Raw genomic sequence first — 20707 nt, 5'->3', positions numbered from 1 at the left:
ACAAATCTGAAGATGGCTTCCAGGGGTGGAGCTTAGGAGGATGAATGTCATTGGTTGGGGCAATATGACCCAAAGTCAGAGCAATAGGGTATAGACATGACAAGCAGTTAAGGAGAGAGTTTGTGGGCTTAGCTGAACACCTCCCAGCTCATCGTGGAGGATGAACTTGTGTGCACAGTGAATTTGGGGTGTGAACTGAAGGGTTGGTTCGAAAGAATGGAATTAACCTTGTATCTTTTCCTCTCTTGCAGATTTTCCAACTAAGTTCAAGATAGAAGTCTGTATTCTTTTTTATTTTATCTACTTCCCCTTTCCCTCAATAGTGTTGGAACTTTTGCTGTCTTAGTAATCAGTAGTTGACCAAACATCTTTGAGGGTCTGTGGGGTACAGCAGCTTCCACGGACTCGAAACACTCTACCTCATCTTCCATAGAAACATGCGAGTTGACTCTCAAAAGTAATTTAGTTTTGCTATGGCAAATTCCTGACAGTGTTTCAGAGGCACTTCCTTGTTGGGTATCCAGCCAACATAACACGCGCACAGGCTTCTGCTCAAAAGGGATAGGGCTCAGCACCTGCACGCAACTAGTAACAGTAATGAGCTTTATTAGCAGAAAGAACCTCTCTCTCACTCCGTAATGATCATAATGGCAAACAAAGCCTAGATGTCATAAAGTAGCAGGAATCGTAACATATTAAAACATTCTAAAAAAGTATAAATATATCACTGAAATAATTCAACTAAAATGGTCAGAGGTCTGTCTAGGCCTAGGAGGTGCATTTTCCCCAGGATTATGAAACCAGGCAATGCCGGCATGTCCTTTATTTCAAGGAGTTATTTCAGGCAGGAAGCTTCACCATCACTAGCACGAGATGCAGCAGGGCCTGCACGGGGCAGTGAGGATATGTCAGGCTTCCCTGCCCTGGCAGTGCTTTAATTGGGATTAGAAATGGAGGGGGGGCACTCTTCTTATGGAGGAGTGGCCCAAGTACACCAGTACCCAAACAATACCCCCCAAGGAGAGCCCCCGCTCGCCTAAGTGGGGGTAAGAGGGGATGGTAAAAAGTAGAGCTGGAGCGCACTGACATTATTATCTTTGATGCACCCAGCCCCTCCTTTTAAACAAAAGTAGGGGCCGGGTGCACCAAAGCTGTGACACCAGTGTGCCCCAGCTCCCAAGCAGCCCTTTCATTCAAGGAGCTCTGTGGTGCAACGCTTTAACCATGGGCACCGTGAATGAAAGGGCTGCCTGCTGCTTGATGTCTCTGTAAACAGAAACAGGACGAGGGCTGGGCTGCCCAGCTCTCCTTTTGTTTTTGAGTGAAGTCCTCACACAGCATGAAACAAAGGTGCTTCATGCTGCATGATTACAATTTACTTGGAAACAAAAGGAGAGCTGGGCAGTCCAGCCCTCCTCCTGTTTCTGAGTACAGAGACATCAAGCAGCCTGTGTAGCCAAAATGCTGAATGGTTACACAGGCTGCTTGCAGGTGTTAACACTTTAGTTTATATAAAAAAAAAAGTAGCAATGCCTTTTCTCTTTTCTAATCCCAAGTGCTGACACCTGCAGGCTGCCTGTGTAACTGCAGCACTTCGGCTACACAGGCTGCCTCAGGTGTCCACGTGGCTGAGGCTAGTTAGGGGTCAGCTCCGGCAGGGCCCCAGCTCGGGAGCCCTTTATGGAGACTGCCGGGGCCCAGCCCCGCCTAGCCCTGGCCCACTTAAAGCCTGCTTCAGTATGAAAGAGTGAAGGAGCCAGACATTGAGAAAGCCAGGTTTGGTGGAGGATGCTTTTTCAGTGCACTACAGATCTCTCAACCTGTGGAGTGCCTTTCCTTTACATGTGGCAACAGCAAGTATCATCTACCTGCCTATTAAGAGGTGCTGGGCCGGCCAGTGTAAAAGTGAGGGTACCATAAAGTGCATATTCTACGGCCCATAGCGGTGCATCTTTTTCTTCCAATGTGCAAAGCAATTTCGATGTAAAGTGCTAGCAAAAGTGTGCCTTGCCCACGAGATAAAGTAACAAAACAGACAAAGCCAAAGTTGGAGGTGAAAATCCCCCCCCCCCCCCCAAGCCCACATGCGCCAGAGTTTCCCGCGAGGGTCAGTCACACAGGGTGCAAGCCACAAGTGTAGCAGTGCTCCTGTCGAGGAGCAGAGCGTGAAGGGAAGTCCGGCAGAGGGCAAGACGTCTGAATACCCACCCTCTTCGCTGGCGTGCTGCTCCAGGAGGATGTCCTGCGCCGAATCGTCCACGGAAGCTGGCTCGCCTTGAGAGCTTTCGCTGCGGAGTGAAGAAGAGAGAGGGGTTAGGACACCACAACCTGCACAGTCTTCGCATGTATATCACGCTGGGGCCAGGCGTGTGTGGAGGGGGGGGGGGGCAACACAAGTCTGCACAAGACAATGCATCTCCCACCCAAAGGTCTAGGGTCCAGAGACCTGATGCAAAGGCCGGATGCGACCTTGAGAGATGTGGGGATGTAGAGCACAGACCTAAGGTTTCATACGCCTCTGCCTTCCAACTCCAGCCATGGGCTGTACAATCTGAGCCAGCGTCTTCCCTGTGCAACGTGAGGTTCGGGGGTCCCTTTTACACAATACCTCTCATCGCATATCAGGGTTCCGTGGCACCCCTCTCTTCCCCTCCCGCCCCCAGGGTGGGTCAGGAATGCTTCCGGGCCCCCCTGCCACTTGGCCTATAGCATCTATGTCTGCCCCAAGCCCTGCATCCTGCCCTTTTCCACATTACGGCTTAATCCATCCTGGCACATCTGGTCCTCACGTGGTAGTGAGGTATCTCACCCCGCCCTGCCCACCATTCTTTTACTTTCTGAAGGCAGCGACCCTAATATTTACTGCCCAGGATCCATGGAGGCACATCCTTGTGACCCCAGTTTCTTTTTTCTTCTAAAGTGGAGTAAAAATCCTCCATGCTCCCCGCAGCGTCCTCAGTGGACCCACCTTTCCCTTTGGAACTGCTGGGTGTAAAAACATGCACACGTATGTTGTCTGTGTTATGTTGACCCGGTTCCATGACTTTCCATCAGTGCATTTACATCGTTGCAGCGTCTGTATTAGTACCCGGCGAGGGACAATCAGATTGTAACAATCTATCTGATTGGCCCTCACCGGGTCGCTACCAGCGGTGCACTGCGTGCATCGCTGATCGTTCCTGATCTACGACTGGCCGCCATGGAAAGAGAGAAGGGACTATGTGTTGTCCCTTCTCCCTGATCTACGGTGGGCATGTTTTTTACTCCATGCCGTTTCCTAACTCAAGAAAAAATATCAGTGCCCCGGTACAACGTGCCGGGTTACTAATAGCAAAAGAACCCTGGGGCGTAAGGGGGGCGTTATCAGTCAGGTAATGCTCCCTGGGCTACGATAAAGACCTTGCTTCACTTTGGCTTGTTATTCTCTCCCTGCGGCATAATGCCGGTAATGCCCCCCACCCAGGTTCTATCGCTTCATTATTTAGCAGACAAACAGGAGAGGGAGTTACTCTTTTTTTCTATTAAACTACACACCTTAACCCACTGCATAGATATCTAGTATCTGCACTTCAAAGGAACATGGCTGCTGCACTTCTGCATTGACATGATTGCACATGCATGCAGACATAAAAGCACAGGCATGGAGACTTGCCATCGTTGAACATGCTCCAGACTCGAGGCGCGCTAGCAAGCCACAGAGTTCGACAGCAAAGTCAGCATGGCACACCGAAGGGTTCAGACCCAGGCATCGTCTCTTGCCGTTGCTGAAAGACCATGCACCCGGCAGCAGGTGCGCTAGTCGAAGCCCAGTAATAGAACACACTTGCACACACAGGGAATAGATACGATGTAGTGGCCAAGTATAGGGTGAAGAAGAAATTCACTGTAAATTGTAATCCCAGCTCTCCTGCTTCACAAATTAGTGTAATCCTGGACACATTTCTTTCCAGAGAATACATAAAAGGGCTCACAGTATTCGCCCCTGAATAGCAACACCCAAGGACTGAAGGGTTAATACGTTAAAATGAAAAGAGCGAAACCTAGTAGTAATTGTTATACACAGGTGGAGTGCTTCAAAGCGCTACAAGGCAGGAAGGGAACAAGGGAATACATGAATCATTCTTCGGCCTTGAAGTTTCCGAATGATCAAAACAGAAAAACTAGCCTATTAGGCCTGAAGGCATTTCTTCTAGTGCAAGTGCATGAAGTGTTACAGTTGCGACCGGGGTGGGGGGACAAAATAAAGGTGGGGGGGGACAGGACAGACAAACTAACTAGTCCTCGTACATTTAGGTCATGCATGCGTATAGACGGAGGTGCGAAGAAGGGGAGGACATACGAGTCCAGTCCAGCAGGGCCCTGGGTTAAGTGCAGAGAGGTTGCCACACTCATGCAGCGTAAACTGAAAGTTCAGTAACGCTGAACATAGTGCAGCAGCCCGGAAGCAAATGCAAAGACTGGCGGGGGAGCCTGTGACCTGTAGGCTGTGGCAGTGAACCAGTCAACCAGTCAGCAAAAACTGAACCGCGTTAGGGAGGAGAAGGAGGGTGGAGAGAAAAGAAAGGAAGTTAGCATGGGAGAGGGAGAGAGGAAGAGAAGAGGGAGGTCTTCAGGAGTTTTTAGAACTTAAGGTGCTCCAACTCGAGACAGAGAGAGGCAGGGTGGCTGTTTCAGAGGAAGGCCCTGCAGAGCATAAAGTTCTCCTTCCGCAAGTCTCTGCTTGGAGAAGCAGCTCAGCCGCAGAGAGTTGGAGAAGGACGAGCAGAAGATTGTAGAGGGGGAGTATTTAAGAAGAGAGCGTTGCAGATAGTGCGGGCCCCGGTCCTGCCCCGGAAAGCCTTGTGGATGATGCAGAGGGTCTTGAACTTGATCCTTGCAGCCATGGGGAGCCAGAGAAGGGTTCTCAGTGCCAGAGAGATGCGGTCCCAGGGCTTGAGGCCAAGGATAAGTCTTGCGGTTCTGTTCTGGATGAGTTGTAAAGGATGGAAAGTAGGAAGTAGAAAGATTGAGAAAGTGGCTTGAGGTGGTGAGCCTCTGAGGGAACGTGAGGAAAGGTAGAATACCTCTGAGGAGGTGCAGTTGGTAGGGGGACTTTTTGGAGATGCCTGAGATGTGAGAAGAGAAGGTGAGAGTGGAGTCAAAGATGACCCCAAGATTTTATGCCTCACTGGCAGGTGAGGGCGCAGGGCCAAGGCAGGCCGGCCAGAGAGAGTGGGAAAGCAGGAGTAGGGGTCCCAATGAGGACAATGTCTTACTGGCATTCAGGCAGAGCTGGCGTTGTAGGTAGGATTCGGCTCTGAACAGAAACTGGAGCCATACCAGGTCTACTAGAGATGGCACTGCGGGCGATCACTCGGTCATAAAACAGGATTGTGGGCGAGGTCTCCTATAAAATGGACTGGATTATGGGTGCCGTCGCATTGTGCATAAGAGGGCACTGCGTGCGATCTCTGGTCCTAGGTATGTTGGCACCAAAATTGCAATTTGGACGTTATCTCCCGCATAGAGATATTTCCCAATAAAAGCCCATGGATTACAGAGGGTGGGAGGGGGCGGGGTAAGGATGCAGGGTTAGAAGGGTCAAACGGGCAGGAATGTGGGCAGACTAAAAGGGCCCGTTGCCCAATCCCGCCTTCAATTTCAGAGTGGGGTGGTCTGTGGGCACCCCAGTGATGCAGGCCCACAACTACACTCTTACATCCTGACAACAGTTGTACAAACAAATGCAGAATTGGGAAAATACGGCAGGTGCGATGTTTATAGTGCCAAGACCGGTGTGAAGACCGAAAGGCGGCACCTTGGCGCTACACAGGACACTGAAACTCAATCTGTTCCGACTGAAGCCCTGTCAGGGCGATGGCGCCCTGGCGGTTTTCTCCTGGCAACCTACGGTGAAGGATGGGAGTGGCTGGAGGCAACTCGGGAGCCCTTCAGTTTTAGGCAGGACGTAATTGTGGCCAGCAATGCTTGGCACCGTTTGATCACGATCACCCCACTCCTCTCACTTTCGAGCCCTCAAACTGCCCCTCAAAGCAACCGGTAGTGCCCAGGTCTCCTGGTCTGTAATTGTATGTAGCTGAAATGTTAGAATGCAGGCCCCCGGCCAATCAAAGTGAGAGACGAAGGTAGCATCCTCAGCACAGGAGGGGGCTGCAGCGAGTAGACCCGAGACTCCCCCCTGGGATGCCTATGAGCCCCTCCCTCGTCTCCCCAACTCTTGCCTTTAGCAGATGTGACCTGAGCGGTTCCAGATGTTGCGCCAGTATCAGGTTCCACTGGGCTCCAAGATGGGGTTGGAGGTGGGTGGGTGGGGGGTGGTTTGTTCCGCCGAGAGGCTGGTGCTGCTGGCGGGCCCAGAGTTCACACTAGCCCTGTAATCGCGTCTCCATAGCACACTTCTAGGCGCGCGCACACATGCACAAGGCCGCAACAAAGATGCACGCGCGCGCACAGACGCGGTCACAAAACCAGCAGTAACACACCATACTTTAACACATAAAAAACCTTGGTGCACATCTGTAAACACAACTGTTGACTGCCGTGCACACACATGCACTATGCTGACAGCTGCATTCATAAATCAGCATTCAGTTGCATACGTCAGCAGCAGGGGCGCTTGTGTTAAAAAACGCTGTTCGGTATTTCCCATGATATCTGCATGCTCTCTCTGCACACTGTAGAGTGCAGAAGCCCCGCTGACCCTTCGCATGCATGCTCTCTCTGCACACTGTAGAGTGCAGAGTCCCGCTCATCCCCCCGCGCATGCTCTCTCTGCACACTGTAGAGTGCAGAAGCCCCGCTCACCCTTCGCATGCATGCTCTCTCTGCACACTGTAGAGTGCAGAAGCCCCGCTCACCCTTCGCACGCATGCATGCTCTCTGTGCACACTGTAGCGTGCAGAAGCCCCGCTCACCCTTCGCACGCATGCATGCTCTCTGTGCACACTGTAGAGTGCAGAAGCCCCGCTCACCCTTCGCATGCATGCTCTCTCTGCACACTGTAGAGTGCAGAAGCCCCGCTCACCCTTCGCACGCATGCATGCTCTCTGTGCACACTGTAGAGTGCAGAAGCCCCGCTCACCCTTCGCATGCATGCTCTCTCTGCACACTGTAGAGTGCAGAAGCCCCGCTCACCCTTCGCATGCATGCTCTCTCTGCACACTGTAGAGTGCAGAAGCCCCGCTCATCCCCCCCGCGCATGCTCTCTGGGCACACTGTAGAGTGCAGAAGCCCCGCTCACCCTTCGCATGCATGCTCTCTCTGCACACTGTAGAGTGCAGAAGCCCCGCTGACCCTTCGCATGCATGCTCGCTCTGCACACTGTAGAGTGCAGAGTCCCGCTCATCCCCCCGCGCATGCTCTCTCTGCACACTGTAGAGTGCAGAAGCCCCGCTCACCCTTCGCATGCATGCTCTCTCTGCACACTGTAGAGTGCAGAAGCCCCGCTCACCCTTCGCATGCATGCTCTCTGTGCACACTGTAGAGTGCAGAAGCCCCGCTCACCCTTCACGTGAATGCTCTCTCTGCACACTGTAGAGTGCAGAAGCCCCGCTCACCCTTCGCATGCATGCTCTCTCTGCACACTGTAGAGTGCAGAAGCCCCGCTCACCCTTCGCATGCATGCTCTCTCTGCACACTGTAGAGTGCAGAGTCCCGCTCATCCCCCCCGCGCATGCTCTCTGGGCACTCTGTAGAGTGCAGAAGCCCCGCTCACCCTTCACGTGAATGCTCTCTCTGCACACTGTAGAGTGCAGAAGCCCCGCTCACCCTTCGCATGCATGCTCTCTGTGCACACTGTAGAGTGCAGAAGCCCCGCTCACCCTTCACGTGAATGCTCTCTGTGCACACTGTAGAGTGCAGAAGCCCCGCTCACCCTTCGCATGCATGCTCTCTCTGCACACTGTAGAGTGCAGAAGCCCCGCTCACCCTTCGCATGCATGCTCTCTCTGCACACTGTAGAGTGCAGAGTCCCGCTCATCCCCCCCGCGCATGATCTCTGGGCACACTGTAGAGTGCAGAAGCCCCGCTCACCCTTCGCATGCATGCTCTCTCTGCACACTGTAGAGTGCAGAAGCCCCGCTCACCCTTCGCATGCATGCTCTCTCTGCACACTGTAGAGTGCAGAAGCCCCGCTCACCCTTCGCATGCATGCTCTCTGTGCACACTGTAGAGTGCAGAAGCCCCGCTCACCCTTCGCATGCATGCTCTCTCTGCACACTGTAGAGTGCAGAAGCCCCGCTGACCCTTCGCATGCATGCTCTCTCTGCACACTGTAGAGTGCAGAGTCCCGCTCATCCCCCCGCGCATGCTCTCTCTGCACACTGTAGAGTGCAGAAGCCCCGCTCACCCTTCGCATGCATGCTCTCTCTGCACACTGTAGAGTGCAGAAGCCCCGCTCACCCTTCGCATGCATGCTCTCTGTGCACACTGTAGAGTGCAGAAGCCCCGCTCACCCTTCACGTGAATGCTCTCTCTGCACACTGTAGAGTGCAGAAGCCCCGCTCACCCTTCGCATGCATGCTCTCTGTGCACACTGTAGAGTGCAGAAGCCCCGCTCACCCTTCACGTGAATGCTCTCTCTGCACACTGTAGAGTGCAGAAGCCCCGCTCACCCTTCGCGTGCATGCTCTCTCTGCACACTGTAGAGTGCAGAAGCCCCGCTCACCCTTCGCATGCATGCTCTCTGTGCACACTGTAGAGTGCAGAAGCCCCGCTCACCCTTCGCATGCATGCTCTCTGTGCACACTGTAGAGTGCAGAAGCCCCGCTCACCCTTCGCACGCATGCTCTCTCTGCACACTGTAGAGTGCATAGTGCAGAAGCCCCGCTCACCCTTCGCATGCATGCTCTCTCTGCACACTGTAGAGTGCAGAAGCCCCGCTCACCCTTCGCATGCATGCTCTCTCTGCACACTGTAGAGTGCAGAAGCCCCGCTCACCCTTCGCAGGCATGCTCTCTCTGCACACTGTAGAGTGCAGAAGCCCCACTCACCCTTCGCATGCATGCTCTCTCTGCACACTGTAGAGTGCAGAAGCCCCGCTCACCCTTCGCATGCATGCTCTCTCTACACACTGTAGAGTGCAGAAGCCCCGCTGACCCTTCGCATGCATGCTCTCTCTGCACACTGTAGAGTGCAGAGTCCCGCTCATCCCCCCGCGCATGCTCTCTCTGCACACTGTAGAGTGCAGAAGCCCCGCTCACCCTTCGCATGCATGCTCTCTCTGCACACTGTAGAGTGCAGAAGCCCCGCTCACCCTTCGCATGCATGCTCTCTGTGCACACTGTAGAGTGCAGAAGCCCCACTCACCCTTCACGTGAATGCTCTCTGTGCACACTGTAGAGTGCAGAAGCCCCGCTCACCCTTCGCGTGAATGCTCTCTCTGCACACTGTAGAGTGCAGAAGCCCCGCTCACCCTTCGCGTGCATGCTCTCTCTGCACACTGTAGAGTGCAGAAGCCCCGCTCACCCTTCGCATGCATGCTCTCTCTGCACACTGTAGAGTGCAGACGCCCCGCTCACCCTTCGCGTGCATGCTCTCTGTGCACACTGTAGAGTGCAGAAGCCCCGCTCACCCTTCGCGTGAATGCTCTCTCTGCACACTGTAGAGTGCAGAAGCCCCGCTCACCCTTCGCGTGCATGCTCTCTCTGCACACTGTAGAGTGCAGAAGCCCCGCTCACCCTTCGCATGCATGCTCTCTCTGCACACTGTAGAGTGCAGAAGCCCCGCTCACCCTTCGCGTGCATGCTCTCCAGGCTCAAGTTTTGGAATGTTTACATGCTCCTTTGCACTTTGGTGCCGCAGGTTTTTTGATACTTCCTGATCTTGTATGTTCTTGCATAACATACACTCTAGATCAATCTTCATATACGCTTACAGCCCTTACTGCACACCATCACTCCCCCAAAGCACCCACTCAACACATGCAGCGCTTTCTACAAACAGCACATGTATACACCGATCAGCAGCAGCATAACACAGCACAATTCCTAGCTGGTCTGCATGACATTCCGCGTGCTTCACAATCTTTATAATATTGTGCTCGCTATTGTCCAGTTGCTTTTAGTGATATAACATTCGTTTTTTTCTTTTTCGTTAATACAAGACATTCGTATCTTATCGTTCCACACCATTACAGCCTTGTTAGCGCAACAGATGACCTGCAAAGCCTCCTATTGTGGCTGTGGACTACTGGACAAGGACTCTACACCGGCCACTAGACTTGTGATTTAAACTTGTGTCAACCATGCTTTTGATAACGATTGGATCAGCGAGAAAACTAAATCTTTCCTTCTTAAACGATACCCAATCATACCAGTCTTTTATGGACTGCCAAAAATTCACAAGGATTAATATCACCCCCGACCCCCTTGAGACCGATAGTTGCTGGTACCGACAGAATCCTTGATCCTCTGGCCACATACGTTGATAGGATCCTCCAACCCTTACTGCAGTCTATTCCAACTTACTTAAGGGACACCACCGATTTCCTTACTAATGTTAACGACATTACATGCTTGTCACCAGACTGTGTACTATTTTCTTTAGATGTGTGTAGTCTTTACACCTCAATCCCCCATAATGAGGGGATAGACGCTAGGGAATGGTTATTGCTACGGTCACACGGTGAACCACAACTAGTCATTGAGTTTATTACCATCATTCTATTTAATAGCTTCTTCAGATATATACGGAAATGTTATGCTCAGGTCTCTGGAACATCTATGGGGTCAGTAATGGCCCCTGCCTACACTAATAATTTTATGTATCAATTTGAGAAGATGTATGTGTTGGACAAATTGGAATGGTCCTCAAAGATCATCATCTGGAAACGCTACATAGACTATATTTCTGGTATTTGGTGTGGCTCCAAAACTGAATTAGAAGATTTTTTCACATATTTGAACAGCATACATCCAATCATTAAGTTTACCCCTGAGATTGGCGAGCCAACATTACATTTTCTTGATGTGCAGTTGACGATTGTGAATAATTGTATTAGAACATCTCTTTATCATAAACCAACTGATGTCAATCTTCTACATTTCGAAAGCTTTCACCGTAAATTTAACATACAGCCAGATTTTACGTCTTAAAAGAATAATTTCAGATGTGGATGACTTTAACACAGAATGTGACATACTCTCCAACAAATTTATTTAGAGGTTACCCTGAGACGGCTGTGGGAGAAGCAAAATCAGGGCTGCTCCTATTTCCAAACAATTGCTTACACCTAATCCCAAGAAGGGAGCATGTGCTATTTTGCACATTTCTAAGTATTCTAGGCAAAACTTCCATATCAAGAGAATAATCCCAAAAAAATGGTCCATATTCATCATGACCCAAATCTTCTCAAACTTTTCACACAACTGCCCATGATGGTTTATAGGCGAGGTACCAATGTGCGTGATAGACTCGTGAAAGCAGGAGAAGCCCTAGTCAAGACCAGACTGTATTAGCCTCCAAGAAGAAGGGAACATTCCCTTGCTGATCCTGCAGTCATTACAATAATATTGTCAAAGGGGACTTTATTTTACATTCACACACAGGCATTAAAATTGCATTGAAAGATTTCGCCACATGCAGGTCAACTGGTATTATATATAGCATCAAATGCCCTTGCAGTCTGGTATATGTTGGTCAAACAGTATGATCCGCCTGCAAGAGGTGGACGGAACACAAATCGATTATGTGCTGTAGAAATGTAAAATCTCCTGTCGCAAGACATTTTACATCACTGAGACATTCTATAGCTCAAATCCAATTTCAGATCTTAGAGATGGTAAAGAAACCCTCCAGAAGAGGCGATTATAATAAGTTAATGTCTCAGAGAGAAATGTTTTGGATCGATCATCTGGACACTGTCCATCCAAATGGGCTCAACGAAGACTTCTCCCTTAACTGCTTTATCTAGACCGGTTTCTAGTTAAATTCAGGCATATACCAGAGTGATTAGTCATCCCTTTGTGTATAGATGATTGAAATGATTTCTTTCATCTTTTGACAATTTGGTGATCAGTCTGACACCGCATCCAGTCGGTTCTTTTTTAACTCGGTTGGGAAATTTGTCCCAGTTGGACCTTTCTAATTGATTCTCTATGTGATTTTTCACTTACATATTAGGCATATAAGATATTGAGTACTTTTGTTATCTATCTATATATTTGCCTTTTGTACACCTTGAGTTGTCTCCCTTGTTCTTTCGCCATTTCATTTAGTTTACTTTCCTTCACTTTTTCACTATTTGAGGTCTCCATTCTGTACTTATTGTAGCTTTTTTTTCAACATTGGATTTTTATTACATAAACTTGGTCACTTTGCTATTTTCTTGATTATCCTGATGTGTGACATTCAGAGATAGAGCTACTGGTGCGGTCAGTCTCCATGTTTTTCTTTACTTCCTAAAATCCGACATTGAGTCTTATAACGTATAATGGTTACATACATTGCTTACTGCACTCCTATCCTTGCCGCTGATGGCCTGAACAGACAGACATACATACCTGTGTATGCTTCACGGGTACACATACATTTTTTAGGCATAGAATTTCTTATACAATTGGTTAATCAACATTTTCTATGCAGTTAATTTACCTCTACAGAGGTTGCCCGTTATTAGGAAGTTCAACCACATGATGTTATTACGTCTGTGTATTTATCTTTAGGAGGTTCTAAATAATTTTTGTACATATGATTATCGGCGAACAGCAGTACCCAGAGTTATGCTGTTCGCGTTGATCTCACCCGTCTAAGTTGCATCTAGAAATCACTCTGGTGATTGTTTGACGCTTAGCAGCTTGAAACCATTACGTGTAGACTGAAGTGTAACGCTCTAGTGTTGCGCTACACAGTTTTCATGCACGAGATATAAATCGGGAGTCACATGATACTTCACGTGACTGGCCACTGCACTAGCAGAGCTTTAACCAGAATTTTGGTTGCAGCGTTGTTCTCGATCTGGCTCGCTAAGCTCCATTTACCATCTTTTCACTCCCAAGAGCGTATTTCACTTGATCTTTTCACCCTAATTGAGGTAAAGAATTTTACAGAGATTTTGTTGCCTAGCTCATCTCTCTTCTCTCTTTCGTGAGTATAAACTACAACAGTGCTGCTCCACTTTGTCTGACTTAACTAAATTCTGTCCTTACATTTCAGTGTTTAGCTATTTTCTGTAGTCTTTTACCGATAATATATGGGTGTTTTTCACCCTTCTTGTCCTACACAGCTAAGCTTTGTCTCTGCCTATTGATGTTGATTTATTTAACGTTATTATATGGGCGTATCTCACCCTTCTTTTTGGTTTTAGTCTAACCTGACTCCCGTCACTTATTGGAGCCTCGATTATTGCGTTTTTTTGCAGTATTTCCGTTCTCAATTTTTATCTTTGCACACCGAACAGTGAGTAAGCAGATCCACTCTACTTGATATTTAGTGAATTTCATTTGAAACTATCCTGAACGCAGGCATGTTATTGATTATTGTACCTTGACACCGTTTGCAATTTCTTCCATACATTCCATAGAGTATACCGAGGTATGCTGAGGGACGGAACTATACCGTTGAGGGACAGCAAATTCTCTGTTATACTCGTAAAAGTCTAAGATCCAGTCTAATATCTTTCTTGGCACCCTCTAGGTACTTAATATTAGGTAAGCTTGAGAACAACTTCTGCCCGGATATTAGTACAACATATAGGTCACTAGTGTCTAATTGTGACATTTACCTACAGTTACGATATTGTGACCTGTAAGGAGAGAACTCTACATCCCTGTATGAAGGTTCTTCATGACTCATCTCCCCCAGATGATTTTCACCAGTTCGTATTTCAGTGGATTTCGGCTAGCCTACCACTGATGAATAGTGGCCAACACGAGAAACCAGAACTCTGGAATATTGAGCCACTTTATTGATTCAGAGATACTAGAACCCAGGTATATTGTGCTATTTTACCGATTTAGAGACATGACTTTATTAGAACATGCTTCACCTCTTTCTTTGGGATATTCTCTTGAGAGATAATATAGAGCACACTAGACATGAGTTGTTTGGAGTGATGGGTACCTCTGACGGAGATGCTCTTCCTCTCTTGGGTTGTTGATTAACCAGTTATTTCAAGACTGATGCACTTTACGAATGGATACTCACTGTATATTGTATTCATCCTTGAGGTTTTGGGATTTAGAGTACACACCATTGTAGAGAATGTATTGAAGAGGCATTGGACTTTGATGTCTTTCTGAAAAGTACTGATTGTAATTTGTTCCCTGTGTAATATCTAGAATTCTGAGAAGCCTTTTTGTTTATACTTTCCCACAGATTTTATGCTCCTGAAGAAGGGGTTGTTAATTGCCTCATCTAATTTACTTTGCCTTTAGAGGGGAAAGCATTAATTTTGTTAATTGGCTTAGTTATTACAAGAATGTGATGTATGTCATTTTGTTCACCTTAACTGTTTCACTGTGTATATGAAAGAAAAATATACATACTTTGATCCATCAGAAATTTTCTTGACTGATTTTTTCAGCTTTGATGGTGTGCAGGGGAAGGGAGTGTCTCTAGAGTTAGACACTTTTTCTTTGTTCTGACTACTGGTGGCCATGACTACACGTCTTTCCCTCGCAGGTCATTTGCTGGATCGAGCTCTAAACGACAGTAGCTCATCACCGAGCAGCCGATCTCAGCACTGCGTCCCATCACCGAGCAGCTGATCTCAGCGCTGCGTCTCATCACCGAGCAGCTGATCTCAGAGCTGCGTCTCATCACCGAGCAGCTGATCTCAGCGCTGCGTCCCATCACCGAGCAGCTGATCTCAGCGCTGCGTCTCATCACCGAGCAGCTGATCTCAGCGCTGCGTCTCATCACCGAGCAGCTGATCTCAGCGCTGCGTCCCATCACCGAGCAGCTGATCTCAGCGCTGCGTCCCTAGACCTTTATGCTCCTGCTCATTTCCTTGTTCACAATAGCCCTCTTGGCCATCAACTCCTACATGTATTCTCTTACTCCCAACCCTGGTTCTTTTTTCCTACTCTTGCTACCTTTAGCAGACCGTCCTTGTTCTACTTTCTATACCTCTCCGGCAAAGGAAGGCAGGAACCATCTTATCGCCATATCTTGAGAGATTGCTGCAATGTGTGGCAATACTTTCAACAAGACTGTAGTTCATTTTGTAAGATTTCACACCATTCTAATCACCTCTACCAGGTTCCAGTTCGACATGCAACTACACAAATGTTAAGCAGGTCATTTAGCATTGTAATACGATCTATACGGGTAGACGCTAAAGATTCTTATTGTAAAGCAGCAAGTCCCATAGGGTGGGAACGCAACCCAGCCTTGACTGGCTCAGCCATTCTTGCCCAATGTACCTTGACTTAATTTTGTGGAACGTCAGGGGTCTCAATAACCCAATTAAAAGGCTGAAAATCCTTGCTCATGTTAATAATAATAATAATTTGCATTTATGTAGCACTGCAAACCCTCAGGCATCTGACACAAGCAGTGGGTCACTCCCCAATCACCTGTGCTCCCTCACCAGAGGTCTACCAGACCCTTCAACTCCCCTGCAGGGGTCACTCCCCAGTCTGCCCTCCCTCCCCTGGTGTATGCCAGCCTCTTCAGCTCCCCCAAAGAGGGACACTCCACAGTGGTCTGTGCTCCCTCCCCTGGTGTATGCCAGCCCCTTCAGCTCCCCCAAAGAAGGACACTCCACAGTGGTCTGTGCTCCCTCCCCTGGTGTATGCCAGCCCCTTCAGCTCCCCCAAAGAAGGACACTCCACAGAGGTCTGTGCTCCCTCCCCTGTTGTATGCCAGCCCCTTCAGCTCCCCTGCAGAGGGTCACGCACTAGTAGTCTGTGCTTCCTCCCCTGGATGCCAGCCCCTTCAGCTCCCCTGCAGAGGGTCACGCACTAGTCTGTGCTTCCTCCCCTGGTGTATGCCAGCCCCTTAAGCTCCCCTGCAGAGGGTCACACAATAGTCGTCTGTGCTTCCTCCCCTGATGTATGCCAGCCCCTTCAGCTCCCCTGCACAGGGTCACTCACCAGTCGTCCGTGCTCCCTCCCCTGGTGTATGCCAGCCCCTTCAGCTCCCCCAAAGAGGGACACTCCCCAGTCGACTGTGCTCCCTCCCTGGGTGTACGCCGGCCCCTCCAGCTCTCCTTCAGGGTCACTCACCAGTGGTCTGTGCTTTCTCCCTGGTGTATGCCAGCCCCTTCAGGGTCCCTCACCAGTCTGTGCTCCCTCCCCTGGTGTATGCCAGCCCCTTCAGCTCCCCTGCACAGGGCCACTCACCAGTCGTCGGTACTCCCTCCCCGGGTGTACGCCGGCCCCTCCAGCTCCCGGAACCCCGGGAACACGTGCTCATGCTCGATGATGATCGTCTTGATGAGCTCGTTGATGTGGGCCTGGCTGGAGACCTGGTCCTGTTCCTCAGGGACGGACATTAGGGTGGGCCCAAAGCAGATAGCCAGGTTGTAAGGGTCCATCATGTTGTCATCGCTGTACTGAGATAAGCTGCAGAAGACACAAATCAGGCCAGGTCAATCCAACCATTTAAAAAATCTTTGTATTCTTGGCAGAGCGAAAGATACTCCAAGACACGAACAGCCAAAAATATGCCTTTGGGATCTACAACACATCACTAAATGCACACGGACGTGGGTAGCCACCACTGCTCCAGCGTAAGTCACAGTGCCGAGCAGGCACAACACAATCCACTGTAAGGTTGTTACACATGACTAGATCCTGCCCACACGCCACACACAAAACTGTCCCTGGACAGCACAGAACTGCCTCCTCATCACGCAGAACTCTCCACTGCCCACAAACACCTTTCCCAACCCCAGGAAGCAGTCGCAGGCACGAAACTGACCAAACCTCCAAAATGGAAGAATCAATATCAAAAGCATCCTCAAAATAATAATAAATGATAAGTGTGTGCATATGTTGAAGGGTGCAGTAAGACTCGACCCCTAGGACAAACACTGTCAATCTCCAATGTGGTAATAAACCTAGGATGCAAACTGGGCTCATGCCTATCCCTTAACGAACACACCACTGCCGTATCTAAAACCTGCTTCTTCCTTCTACGGATTCTCAAGCGTATCTTCCCTTACCTCACCTATCCACAACGCTTTTCTGCCATCAACGCCATCCTGTCCCACCTAGATTACGCAAATTGCCTCTACCTAGGCGCTATGGCATCTCAACTAAATAAACTCCAAAGAATCCAAAATGCAGCAGCATGCCTGCTCATTAACATACCCGCCAGAGAACACATCAGCCCTACATTTAAAGTCCTCCATTGGCTCCCGATTGGTCGATGCACTACCTTTAAAGCCATGTGCATCACCCACTGCGCCGTCCAAAATAGCGGACCGGAATTACTTTGAGACAAAACCACTCCCTACCAGCCGTCAAGGAATCTCGGATCCTGCACAGCATTTTGCCTAGTGGTCCCACCTCACAACTCCTCCAGGCTGGGCGGCTCATCGTTCTCCATCCAAGCGCCAATCATCTGGAACTCCCTACCCCTACACATTCGCAACACTGAAAACCACCTGAAATTAAGAAAGGCCCTAAAATCCTGGCTCTTCCCATAATATTCCCCCCCCCAAAGTCCCCGAAACCACACTGCCGAACCCAACATTCCCCTACACCAATTACAACATAGAGGCCGGCAGCATTTGCAGTGGCTCACCGGACACACTGTCGGCCCATGCACAACATTCCTTACCTAATCACATACACCAGGGAAGACAGCCTTTGCTGTGGCACACCGCAACAAACTCACCCGCCCACACCCTTGCACCAGAGAGACCACGAATAATGAGACTACCCCATCCTCTGCTGCACTGGACAAAGATTGCTCCAGCCGAACAATTTCAAAGCCTACGGTACGTATATCTCACACCACTTTTGTGGACACAGGCACGGCCAAGCAACCATGCACCGTAGAATGCTGCTATGGCTACGCTTTTCCGGTCTACGATCGCATATAGCCATCCTATCCTCTCAAAACACCTGACGTACCTCAACACCTCTGCCACTTGCATACAGTGAATACCAACGGAAAGGAACTCAGTATAGCTGGCCACACATCGACTCTCTCAACAACAGCCCTCTATCGCAAACCACCAACAGCACCCACCCACGTGCCTGACTATTTGGGCTGCTTAGTCAAGCCTAGCCAGCCACCCAAGTCCTAGTCTGGTGAAAATGCACACATGCATCTTTTAATCTAAAACTCTTAGAAGCTCCAACACATTGACTACGGTCACCAAGGGCGTTCCAACTAGAAAGCGCATTGAGGCCATACAAACAGGCAAGAGCGCTATATAAATAACCAAATACAATACAATCACTTACCATGACCTAGTGCTTGGTGCTGGATTCCTTGCGCTTCTCAGCACCATAATTACAGTTATTACTCAATTTAATGGTCCTCAACTTGTCAACCTCCGGAGAAAAAAGGGCCAGGACGCAGCAAGAGCTTTCCCTTATGTTACCACCTCTTTTGCTGACCTTGCCCCTTGTGAATCGCAGCAACGCCGCCAATCTGCAGCACTTTATAAAATGCCTCTAAAATACAAATCATGGTAGAGGCCGCGTCTGCCCGTCACACACCTTCGCGAGATGTGGAGTAAGGAGTGTGGAAAGGTGGTGAACAGGAAGGCACCTTGGCGAGATGTAGGCGCCTCCATACACAACCGTCTCCCATTGGCCTTGTGTCTGCACAGAGGGGAAAACAATAGCTTCATTTGTGCTCGCTCTGGGATCACGGCCAAAAAAAGTCTGTCAAGTGGCCCAACAGTTGCAGAGTTTAAAACTGGGGGGTTGGTGGACGTTCAAAAAAATCATACCTTCTAATCTGGGTGCAATTTCAAACCCTACTGAAATTGGAAGCAGTAGTCTCTCTCCAACCACAGTACATGATCACAAGCAGATGGTTTCAAATATTGGAATCTTTCCCAGGCCCAGGCCTCAAATGTAAACAAATTATATGCATATACAAAATACCAGCATTGCATCTTACAGATGCACTGCCAGGATCCAAGGGATGTGGTTTGGCGTTTATGCCAAGGAAATGACAAGCCCGCGGAACAATAGGACCGTGCCAGTGTTTCTCACTAAATAACGCTCTGCTAATCTGGGGTAAGAAATCCTGAAATGCCACAGGGCTTCCAGGGAATTCCCAACCTCGCGGCAAGGAAGCTCTGGAAAATGGAGAACGCAAGGTTGCTGAACCGCAACTATGGATGTCCAGGGCCAGTCGCTCATGCAAGACCCCAACCTTCAAAACTCCAACCAGTTAAGATGGTTACATTGCCTTCAGGACTAGGGTAGAGCCAGTTCCTTCGCATGGCCAAAGGTTCCCGCTTCTCCTTATGCTATGTCCAGCATAGAGATGACGGGGCACAAAGGGTAGAAGTAATTCCTGAAAAAGGGACTGTCCTGAGGTATAACGGAGGTGGACAAAGGGACGTGGGGACACAAGCTTGGGGGATCGGGGAGTGCACTCGCCCCGCCAAAGTCATTGACAAGTCAATTACATTTAAATAACTACTGGAGTCACCTGGCCACCCCCCGAAACTCGGGCCCGGGCTCCTGCATGTCCAGTTAACCTCGTCAAAGTTATTGCCAAGTCAATTACAGTTACAGACCTACAGGAGTCACCTGGCCACCCCCCGAAACTCGGGCCCGGGCTCTGGCATGTCTAGTTGCCCTCGCCAAAGTTATTGCCAAGTCAATTACAGTTACAGACCTACAGGAGTCACCTGGCCACCCCCCGAAACTCGGGCCCGGGCTCCTGCATGTCCAGTTGCCCTGCGCACTGCCTCCGGGCACCCCAGCACTGAAGGGTGTGCATCTGCAACCCTACGGTCCCTTGTCTCTGCACTTATAAGCACCCTCTGGTAGCACCTGTACTTGCCGGCCCCCCCCCCCCCCAATAACCTCCTTGACACTTCTCCCCTCCCTCCTCCCCGCACTTGCGTGATCTGTATTCCAAGGCCTAGCAAGATCGTTGTTTTGTCCTCCTTCTGTGCCCCCTCCCCTCCATCTTAGTCGTGCCCAGAAACACTTGTGTACAGGCGCGTTATAACTGACTTATATCCCTAATGCCAGCTTCCAACACGCGTGCTGGAATGCCATCAACCAAGAGGGACGGCAACAGAGCAAGGACAACCGCAAAGCTTCATGCAAGAACTGCATAACCCCTGCAGCCGTCCATTTGCCTTTACTCCCCATTATTTTGTTTCATGCATACAATGCTTTCGACCCCCATGAATTGGCATGACACAAGATTTCAGTTGGCAAAATTGGCCGCAGTTTTATTTGCATGACAACAGAAGTATTTGTACACCATAGTGACCTCATTCTGTACGTGTGGCGTTTGCCTGCCGGATTTCCTTTGCTTCCCCCTATACTTGGTATAGTAGGCCCCCAACTCCCCCGACCCATTGTACCTGTTCCTATCCTGCCCGTGCAGGGGTCCGTGGGTGGGGAGAGCGCCGTTTGTTTTGGGGGGGAAGCTGAGCCTTATTTGTTCCTACCAGGCGCCCCCGCCGTTTAGGCCCCCAAGAGGCGCTGGTCCAGAAGAGCGAAGACCCATTCTGTTTCCTTCTGGCTCGTCCGGAGTCTATCATTTGTGTTTGGTTGCCCAAACACCGCCACGCCAACCGGTGGGTTCCCGTCCACCGTTGGCTCCCCTTTCT

The 20707-nt window shown here is 49.7% G+C and overlaps 1 protein-coding gene across 2 annotated transcripts in view; it reads right to left on the bottom strand.

The window, feature by feature from the left end:
- The window catches only part of SRGAP2 (SLIT-ROBO Rho GTPase activating protein 2), a 400495-nt gene that overhangs the window by 47126 nt on the left and 332662 nt on the right, over nt 1-20707 (bottom strand). For both annotated transcript variants that reach the window (XM_069633174.1, XM_069633175.1), the window contains 2 exons: nt 16284-16505; nt 2209-2288 (listed from right to left, as the gene is read on the bottom strand). In XM_069633174.1, the coding sequence (XP_069489275.1) occupies nt 2209-2288; nt 16284-16505 (302 nt within the window). The remainder of the gene's footprint in view (nt 1-2208; nt 2289-16283; nt 16506-20707) is intronic.

Source organism: Ambystoma mexicanum, chromosome 13, assembly GCF_040938575.1.
Source record: "Ambystoma mexicanum isolate Mex_15411 chromosome 13, UKY_AmexF1_1, whole genome shotgun sequence".
NCBI lineage: Eukaryota > Metazoa > Chordata > Amphibia > Caudata > Ambystomatidae > Ambystoma > Ambystoma mexicanum.
Note: the sequence above shows the minus strand (reverse complement) of the source record. Positions and strands in the feature narration are given on the sequence as shown.